Genomic DNA, 8,763 nt, shown 5'->3' on the forward strand with positions numbered 1-8,763 from the left:
GAGGGCCTCTTGGCTAAGCTATTATAAGGATAAAACTAGTCACATCTGCAAAGAAGCCCCAGCACAGGATCTGGCATATGGTAGGTTCAATATAGTTCTTAAAAGCCAGTGCCAGCCAGCAGAGAAAGCTCAGATGGTAGGGGTAGCTGTTAGGGACAGATGCCCAGGACAATGTCTACTATATGGTAGGCACCCCCCAAATATTTAAGAAACTGATTCTCGACATTCTCAGGAAGACTATATCACCTGGAGTTTATTAAAATTGCAGACTTCTAGCCCCACTCCTACAGATTCCAACTATGAAAGTCTGGGGCAGGATCCGAGAAACTGAATTTTTAAGAAATATCCCACGGGTGGTCTAAGGACTGCACCCTGAGAAACCAACTGATCTATTTGTGAATATTAAGCAGCTATGATATGCCAGGTTAAGGATAATCTTCATTGTAGGAAGGGATAGAGAAGGAACAAGAAGTCAGTGCCCTTGTGGAGTTTATATTCTAGTGGGGATAGATAATATTAGGTATACAAATAAATGTAGACAGCTAGTGACTGTCGTAAAAGAAAGCAGGTGGACAAGAGACATGGTATGAGCTTGGATGACAGCGAGGGCCTCTGAGGTCACTGTGGAATGACAGGAAGGAGTCAGCCAGTAAACACTAAAGAAAAAACAGCCAGATGGATCTTCGTTCTTCCCCAAGTTCCCCTCAACCCAGGCCCCAGTCCAAGAGTATTTCGAAGAAAATGAAGTCCAGGACAGTGAAGCCCCCATCTTTATTATTGAGGCTTTCAGAGCTAGGATAGATCAGATAGAGGACACCACAACAGGGAGAGATCTAGATGGCTCCTTCTCTCCTGGCCACAGTACCTGCAGCCTTCCTCTGGCTGGGGGCAGAAGTCTGACCCTGCTTTTTGGGAAACCTGGCCCCTACCCCATCCCCCTCACTCAAGTGTCCGTAAAGTCTCAGGCCAAGCCAGACCCCAGGGCCGGGCCAGCAGGTATGACAATGGCCAGTCTTCAGACAGGCCTCTTGGTGCCCCGGAAGCACCGCCCATGTGGGTGGGGCCTCCTGAGCAGCCTTCCTGACTTGGGAGTCCAGGTCCTTGGGGATCACAGGGGAGGGACTGGCCTTCAGGATTATGAAGAATACGACATCATCAGAGACTGACCCCCTTCCCAGTGACCCAGATGTGAGCCTGGACCTCCTAGGAGGGAGAGGGGAGCCACATAGCACAGTGAGACTCCCAGGGCAGGTGGGTAGCCAGGGGCTGGAGGTTCTAGAGTCACTTCTTCTTGGCACGGTCTGCTGCATCCAGGGCAGCCATATTTCGGGCAGCTGTGATCAGGTGGATGACACTGATGAGGGACTTGAGCAAGGAGATAGGAGCTGTGATCCAGAGGCCCATTCGGAAAAGACCCACAGAGCCAACTGTAGGAAGAGAGCAAGGGTGATACTGAGAAAATGGGGTGCAAGTGGGGGAGGGGGCCCATGCGTTCACAGCCTTCATCTCCCTGGGCAGGCCAGTACCCCCTCCCATCCTCCAGCCCCGCCCCTCATCTCCTACCTAAAGGTCCCTCGGAGAAACTGAATAGGTAGAGGAGGCAGTAGAAGAGCTCGTTTCCAGCACACAGGGTAAACAAGGCAGCCTGCACAAACAACAATAAGGCTGCTTAAACAAGGGGGAGGGGAAGTGTGATTCCCCCCTACCACTAAGGGACAGGATGAGTAGCTGGGAGGAAAGATGCTGGGGAAATAAGGGCGATGTGGTGGTGGGAAAGAGCGATCTCAGCATATTAGTTGTCTCTTTAAAAATCCTTTCAGAGGCTGCCTCTCCTCTCAGAATAAAGTCCATATTCCTCATGGGTATACCTGGCTTCTCTCCCCTCCTCCCTAAGTATACCTGGGCTCCTGCCCACTTTGCTGCCTAGAGCAATTCACACGGGCCCTCCCAACTAATCCAACCCTCCTTCATATCTCAGCTCATAGGCCTCTCCTCCCAAGATGGCTGCCCTTCCATTGTGCTTGCGCCCTCTCCCAACCCCAGAAAAGGGCACAGCCCAGGACTTGGCACAAGCTGAGTAAATAAGGGAGGGGCAGGAAATGCTCACCCTGGAGGTGTAGTAGATGCGAAGCACTGGATTTCCAGACAGGTCAATCATCTTGTGACTTTCACTGCCTCGGACCACAGAACTTGGGGAGAAAGCAGGGGAATCCATGAGTGTTCTTTACCACTGACACTATCTAATCCTTATAGCAACCCCCACTAGGTAGGTACTGGGGTTGCCTCTATTGCACAGATGAAAAACAGGGGTCCGGCTGAGAACTACACTCTTGCCCAAAGCCACACAATTACCTAGTCAGGACTCAAATGCCACATTCAAAAGCCCCCATGCCCCTTCCTGAGAGCTGTTATTTATTTGGAATCCCCGAAGATCCAGTCACAAGAGTTTTACGTATTGCTTAATCCAACTGTAAACAGGACTGAGGCTGATTCAAAGAGGATTTGCCTAGGGTCCTTCAACAAAGCAGAGCCAAAAAGGAGACCTCCCAAAAAGCCGGAGCTATCCCAGGTACCCTTCCATATAGTCTCGCCCCACCTCACTGTAGTGTCTTCTTCAGCTGATTAACACCCCCAGAATCACAGACCTGTGGAGGTGCAGCCAGTGGCTGGCCACATCCAAGCTCATGCTGAGTTGGAATAGAAGGGTGGCGCGAGGGTACAGCAGGGCCAGGTTGACCAGCAGACACATGGTGGAGCAGCGGTCTGTCAGCATGTCCAGCATGGCCCCAAATCGGGTCCCTGAAAAATGGGGACTATTAGTTGGGAAGGGGCTGTTAGGGGGCAGCGGACCTAGGACAGGGGCCATATTTGGTGTACCACTCTGATGCAGAGTCTACAAGATGGAAAATGTCCACCATCTGCTGCCTGGGACGGAAAACAGGCTGCTCTGCATGGAGTGTGAGGTCAATGGGCAAAGGTCACTGTGTCATGAAATGAGAAGGCATGGGAGTGTGGAGAGATAGTGGAAGACGGGTCAGAAAGCTAGTTTACAACTCATCAACCCCAGAACCAAGGGTCTAGGTCTCAAAACAAGGAGACCTGAAATCTTACAGGAAGTCTTGGAGTGTGTCTAGAATACAGATTCAAACCTCCAGAAGCCAACTCTTTTCTCTCTCCAACCTCCACTACACATGCCTTCTAGAATCAAGATTGCTGTGCTTGGCACACAGTAGACATCCAGTAAACACGAGATGAATGGATATTAATTCAGAGAGACCTCCAGCACTGCCATGTCCAGTCTTGCTATTACACACTCCTATCAGTGGGGTTCTTCTTAACAGCTAGCTTAATTCCCTTCTATTACAAAACCAGGCCACTCTTTCTACTTTGTAGAGATGGTAATGACGGAGCCCTGTAATTCCCGAGTACACCTGCCCTGAAGTCCTGAGGAGGCAGGAAAAGGGGGCAGCGGGTTTTGTGTCTCAAGACTGGTAGGAAGATGTCTGTCACCTTGATTAAGCACTCTAGCGGCGTGTCCATCGAAAGCGTCCAGAAGTCCGCTGAGCAGGTAGAAGGAGGAGGCCGTGAGGGGGCAGCAGGGCATGAAGTAGAAAGAAATGATGGCGAAGACAATCCGGGCATAACCTTGGGATGAGACGGGGGACACAAGGCGGGATCAGGGAGCCTGCCCAAGGCCCCTTGCCCTCCCGTTTGGCCCGGAGCCGCAGGCAGCACTCACCGATGAGGTTAGGCACAAACAGGAAGATATTTTCGCTTGGCATCGCGGCGGCCCCCTTGCCACCCAGGGCCCGATCCGGAGGTGCCAGCTCTGTCCCAGCCCCGCCGCACGGCCTCACCTTCCGGCCCGGCGCATCTGCCGCGCCAACTGCGCGCAGGACCCAGCTGCTCCCTTCTGGCCCCAGATGTTAAAGCTCGCTGAAGGCCGGAGCATGGGCCGCCCCAGATGTGCGCGGGGCGCGGGGGGCGAAGATGCCCCGTCCTTCCTATGGGCAGATCCTCGCCTTTGCCCGCCCCTCAGGCACTGCAGCCTCCAGCTGCGGCCCCTGCTGCTGCAGCTGTGCTGGGCTTCCGGGAACCTACTCTTCTGCGCTCGCGCTTGCGAAATTTGAGGAAGGAAAAAGAGGCTTTAAAAAAATGGCTGCGGCCCCTTTAAAACCTGCCCGCTTCCTTTTCCTTTTCCTCCCTCCGCCCCCTTCCATTGGCCCGTACCAAAGCACAGAGGGAGAAAAGAGGCAAAGAAGAATCAACGCCAAGCAAAGGAAGGAGCAGAAGAGGAGAGGTCAAAGGAGAAGGAAGCCTAGATGAATATCTCTGCTTTCCTTTTTGCGGAAGGTGTGACTTCCTGGAAACAAAGATAAGAAAAGATTCCTCCCTCCTGGCGAGGCAAGGTTATTTAGTACAGTCCACATTTTTCCTTCCCCGCCCCCTCTCTCTCGGGCCTAATTGGCTCTCGCAGGCTCCAGGCTACGAACTGACGGCTAGAGAGGCTGAAGGGCGGCCTAGGGTGTAGTTGCTCCTTGCGTGCCCCTAGTGGTAGGAGATTTAGATCCCAGGCTCCACCCTACGGGGTCCTCCCAAGTTTCTGCAGCCTCTGTCTTTGGAGTCACCGCCCCCAACCAGGGACCTGGAGGTGAGTGGAGGACGAGGACGGAGGAACGAGTGAGACTTATTGAGAAAATGCTTCCCTCCCCCACTTCAAGCCTTTGGTTCTAGAATCCCTAATGTCCTGGAAACGGGGCTGTGGAACCTCTACTGTCACCAAAGGTTTATAGCAACGGGTAGCGGCGCAGCCCCTGGTCCCCCTCTTTCCTCCCTTCCTCCCCAACTCCAACTCCCCGTGTCCTGCGACCTATAATAGGGACTCCTTAGACCTCCCCGTTTCCTCTCCTGCCGAGTAGCCCAAGATTTCAACCCATCTGCCAGGTCGGGGGCGGCTAATTGGCTGCCTTGTCTTGGGAAGGGCCTTGGGTGGGAAGAAGAAAAGAGAGGCTCCCTGAGCGAAGCGGGGGTAGGGACTGTTGTGGGACGTCCCACCCCACTGCTTCCCCCAGGAAGACTTAAGGCAATGATTTTTGTGAGACAGCAGGATGGTTTATCTAAAGGCCCCGTTTAAATCTGGGTCCCCAGAATGGTGTTGGGATGGGTTTGAGGGAAATAGGCTGGTTTTCAACCTAACGAAGGCTTCAACTGTCCCTAGGGAGATGGAATGCCCTACTACAAGGAATGACGAGAAAAAGAGCAGCCGGCTGTCCCAAGCCGCAACATCCTTCGGTGGAGGTTCGGTGAGCATCGGAGGGGTTCTGAGACTGCAGAACTGCAGAGAGGTTCTGGGGGTGTGAGAGCTCCTAGGCCGAGGACTCTGAGACCTCCTGCGTTGAGATTCTAGACTCAACCCTGAGCCCCCCCCCAGCCCTCCCCTTACAGGGCCTTCTAGGCCAAATCTCAAGGTCCAGCCCTTCAATACCAGACTCCTTAGATCCAGAGCCCCTGGCCTGGGAGCCCCCAGACCCAGGACTCCCATGTAGGTACTCCCGGGCTGAACTCCTCTGACTTTTCCTTTCCCAGAAGGCTTCATTATCCCGTTCTGAGGAATTCTTGACCCGAATCAGCACAGAACTCACTAATGAGGCCTTGTTTATCGCTGGCTACCACATGAACCCTGTGCCCACTAAGGAAAAACAGACACAAGACCGAGGGACTCAGATATCCAAACATGGTAACCCCCCACTCCAGGGCTGCCGTGTTCAGAGACCCTTCCATCTCTCTAGTTCCAGTCCCTGACTCCCTCCCAACCACGGCTGACCTTTCCAGCTGTCTGTGCCCATCTCCCCCATCTCACAACTGGACTGTGAGTGCCCCCCACCCACTAACCCAGTTCCCACTCCTCACTGCTGGCCAGGAATCAGTCCCTTCCTCCATAGCCACATCTCTTTCTGGCTATGGGGATAGTAATTTCTTGGGGCCTCTACTTTCAGTATTCTTCACCAAGACTCGAGGCACCGACACCCGGTAAGTGAGGCTTCAAGGGAGATGCCCTTTGTCCTGGGAAAAAGATGAGGAGCCTGTAGGGGAGAGGGCAAGGGTTTGACAACATCCCAGCAGGGCAGGGAGATTTTTAAACCATGTTAGTCCTATTGTATTCTGTTCTGACCCTCAAATTCAGAGTTCTCAGCCCTCCCCTATCCCTTCCGCCATCTCTAGCTCTGACAGAAACCGTACCCACACCAAAGCACACCTCCTGCCATCCCCTCGTGACAAGGTATGTACTGAGTCCCTGGATGACAAGACCATTCAGTGTTAACCAAACATTAAGAGTTTGCATGATATGCCAGTCCTCGATTTAGGAACTTAGGACACAGAAAGAAATGATACAGTCTCTGTCCTTGAAGAGTTCACAATTTAGTATGGCACCAGTCAAGTTAATGGCCAATTACAATATAAAATGGATGAGTGCCCCTAACAGAAATGGAAACAGCGGGAAGAGCACTTATCCCAGCCTCAGTTGGGACAGAAAGGAAAGGAACCATGGAGTACCTACAGAAAGAATTTTCCGGGAAAAAAACAGGTTGGTAGGGGTATTCCAAGTGGCAGGGCTTGTTTGAGCAAAGGCTCAGAGAGGTTAGTCTCAGTAGAGTGAGTGTGAGTATATGTGTGTGTGTTCTTAGGGCAGGAGAGAGAGGTGGGACCAGAAGCAGTTTAACTGGTGGACTATGTAGGGGCGATAGCCAGGGACTAATCAAAAAACCTCATGTGTGCCTTATTGAGATCCTAGCTGAGGAGTCATTGAAGAGTTTTGAGCAAGGGAGGTTGGAATTTTAGATCAGTCACTCTGGTGGTCAATGGGGAGAATGAACTGGAAAGGGGAGAGGCAGGGAGGCCAGTTAGGAATTATTCCAAGAGATTAAGCTAGAGATGATTAGGTCCTGAATTGTCACCGTAATGGTAGAGATGACAGCAGGGGTAGATATAAGAAAAAAAGACCAGGAAGATTGAGTTTGGTAATTGATTAGAAATGGTAGGGGGGAATAAAAGCAAGAATCAGATGACTCCTGGCTTTCCAACTTGTGTAACCTGAGTCTGATGATGCCATGTTTCTGCTCAAAACTCTATAATAGTTACACATTTCAGAGTAAAAGTCAAAGTCCTTCAACAATTACAAGGCCTTACTTGATCTCTCTCCTCCCCCACCCCACTCCTGGTTTCCCCCGCTCTCAGTCATGCCAGCTTTCTAATTCTTTCTGGAGCATGGCAGATATCCACCCACCTTTAGACAGATTGGGGTTGAGGCACCCATTTGAACTCCAGGTGGAAATACTCTGTAGACAGTTGGAAATACAGCTTCAAACTCACTGGAGTGGTCTGGGCTGGTGATAGAGATCTGATCTAGGAGAGAGTTAGCAGTTGAAGGGTGTGTGGTTGGGGGGGATTGGTGCAGAGTAAGAAAGAAGAGTGCTCTGAAGTTGGAGCCCTGGAGAACCTCTCCTTGTAAGGGGTTTGCAGAGGAGGAGAATGGGGTTCATGAAGAAGGTAGAGAAGGAACTGATAGTCAAAACGTTTGTTGAGTGTCTATTATGTGTCAGGTCCAGCAAGCCACTGTTCTTGTCCTCATGGAACTGACCCTTCTAGTAGCTTTGGGACATTTGATCTCTCCCAATTGGGCTTTGGTGTTGGAAGCAGCTTGAAGTAGCACAAAAGCCCCAGGCCTGAATAGCTAATTCACTTGATAGTCTTGTGTAAGATGCTTCCCTTTCCCCATATGTCAAATGGGAGCCTTGAGCAAACACTCTGTGAGGGCCCTACCTGCCCATACTGGTTTCTCTCTCCTTTCCAAATGATACTTGACTGAGGACTTCATTCTGAGCTAACTAAACAACCCCTCATCCACCTGCCAGCCCCTCTAGACCCCAGAAACTTTTCCTTCCTCTTCTCAAGAAAGAACATGGAAACTTACAGCTCTTTGAATTGCCCCTTAAATTGTAGGGCATTGTAGGCGGTCAAAAATATTGGATGGGGAATGTGTGACTGGATTGGGGGGGGTAGATAAACGGGCAAATGAATAGATAGATAAATATTTAATAAGCACTTACTATATACCAGCACTGCTCTAGTGGCTGGAGTATAGAAGTGAACAAAATAGAGTCCCTGCCTTCAAGAACTTTAAATGGGGAGGGTGGTGTGTGTGAATGATTAGATGGTAGATGAGTGAGTGGTGGATGAATGAGGAATAGATGGACGGGGAATGGTGGGTAGATGTGTGGATGGATAGATAGATGGATAGATGGAAAACGGTAAATTGATAAATAGATGGGTTGGGGATAGGGGTTGGTTGGATAGATGAAGGGTGGAAGGATAAAAAGATATAAGCCTTGGGTCTAAAGAGTCAAAGGCTCTTTTTCTCTTCTAGGGAGCTCTGCCTAGCAGCTTGACATCTGGAGGATGATCCCAACCCTCTTTGGTGCTGCTCTTGGCCTCTCATGCACTCCCCAATCCTATATCTTTAGAACATGCTTCAGAGCTCCTCTTTGACAATTTACTAATCACTTCAGTTTGGGCGAGGACTCCTGGTCATGAGCAGCATCACCTCTGAAGCCTCCAAAGTGTTCTGAAACCATCACACACCTTTTTACCCTCAGCTGGCAAAGATACCACCAGAAATCCAAGGCTTTAATAAAGAGACAGATCCTTCCCTCCTCCCAACTCAAGCAGTGCTCTGGTGTGATTTCTCTGGCATGGAAAGGCAGG

At 51.0% G+C, this 8,763-nt stretch overlaps 2 protein-coding genes across 21 annotated transcripts; one reads left to right on the plus strand and one right to left on the minus strand.

Moving 5' to 3' along the window:
• Positions 1 to 728: 728 nt before the first annotated feature.
• On the minus strand, positions 729 to 3,992 carry CDIPT (CDP-diacylglycerol--inositol 3-phosphatidyltransferase). Of its 2 annotated transcripts, none has more exons than XM_011378696.2 (6): positions 3,858 to 3,992; positions 3,511 to 3,645; positions 2,646 to 2,799; positions 2,108 to 2,189; positions 1,564 to 1,645; positions 729 to 1,427 (listed from the first exon to the last, which is right to left on the minus strand). In XM_011378696.2, exons 2-6 carry the CDS (start codon positions 3,602 to 3,604, stop codon positions 1,282 to 1,284), a joined length of 558 nt encoding a protein of 185 aa, XP_011376998.1. In that variant the 5' UTR covers positions 3,605 to 3,645; positions 3,858 to 3,992; the 3' UTR covers positions 729 to 1,281. The 2 variants fall into 2 exon arrangements, with proteins under 2 accessions (XP_011376998.1, XP_011376997.1); XM_011378695.2 differs by having other exon boundaries at positions 3,740 to 3,876.
• A 202-nt stretch (positions 3,993 to 4,194) lies between these two features.
• On the plus strand, positions 4,195 to 8,723 carry LOC105304550 (putative protein T-ENOL). Of its 19 annotated transcripts, none has more exons than XR_002776914.1 (7): positions 4,195 to 4,353; positions 4,478 to 4,651; positions 5,219 to 5,303; positions 5,587 to 5,737; positions 6,223 to 6,280; positions 6,354 to 6,586; positions 8,426 to 8,723. XR_002776914.1 is itself a non-coding variant. In XM_023522493.1 (7 exons), the coding sequence occupies exons 2-7, from the start codon at positions 5,223 to 5,225 to the stop codon at positions 8,445 to 8,447; spliced, it is 567 nt and encodes a 188-aa protein (XP_023378261.1). In that variant the 5' UTR covers positions 4,195 to 4,353; positions 5,219 to 5,222; the 3' UTR covers positions 8,448 to 8,723. The 19 variants fall into 19 exon arrangements, 13 of the variants coding, with proteins under 13 accessions (XP_023378261.1, XP_023378257.1, XP_011376996.1 ...); XR_002776915.1 differs by having other exon boundaries at positions 6,411 to 6,586; XM_023522493.1 differs by lacking the exon at positions 4,478 to 4,651 and adding an exon at positions 5,997 to 6,030 and having other exon boundaries at positions 6,366 to 6,586.
• Positions 8,724 to 8,763: the final 40 nt, after the last annotated feature.

This window comes from Pteropus vampyrus, unplaced genomic scaffold (genome assembly GCF_000151845.1).
Source record: "Pteropus vampyrus isolate Shadow unplaced genomic scaffold, Pvam_2.0 Scaffold347, whole genome shotgun sequence".
Classification (NCBI taxonomy): Eukaryota; Metazoa; Chordata; class Mammalia; order Chiroptera; family Pteropodidae; genus Pteropus; species Pteropus vampyrus.

Bases quoted from the DNA above. Each gene is read 5' to 3' on its own strand.
- CDIPT (XM_011378695.2), bottom strand. From the start codon at position 3,782: ATGCCAAGCGAAAATATCTTCCTGTTTGTGCCTAACCTCATCG. The intron at 1,646-2,107 runs GTGAGCATTTCC...TTGTTTGTGCAG, and splicing joins GCATCTACTACACCTCCAGG to GCTGCCTTGTTTACCCTGTG. The intron at 1,428-1,563 runs GTAGGAGATGAG...CTCTTCCTACAG, and splicing joins TTTCTCCGAGGGACCTTTAG to TTGGCTCTGTGGGTCTTTTC.
- LOC105304550 (XM_023522488.1), top strand. From the start codon at position 4,743: ATGTCCTGGAAACGGGGCTGTGGAACCTCTACTGTCACCAAAG. The intron at 4,786-5,218 runs GTTTATAGCAAC...AACTGTCCCTAG, and splicing joins AACCTCTACTGTCACCAAAG to GGAGATGGAATGCCCTACTA. The intron at 5,738-5,996 runs GTAACCCCCCAC...CTCTACTTTCAG, and splicing joins GACTCAGATATCCAAACATG to TATTCTTCACCAAGACTCGA.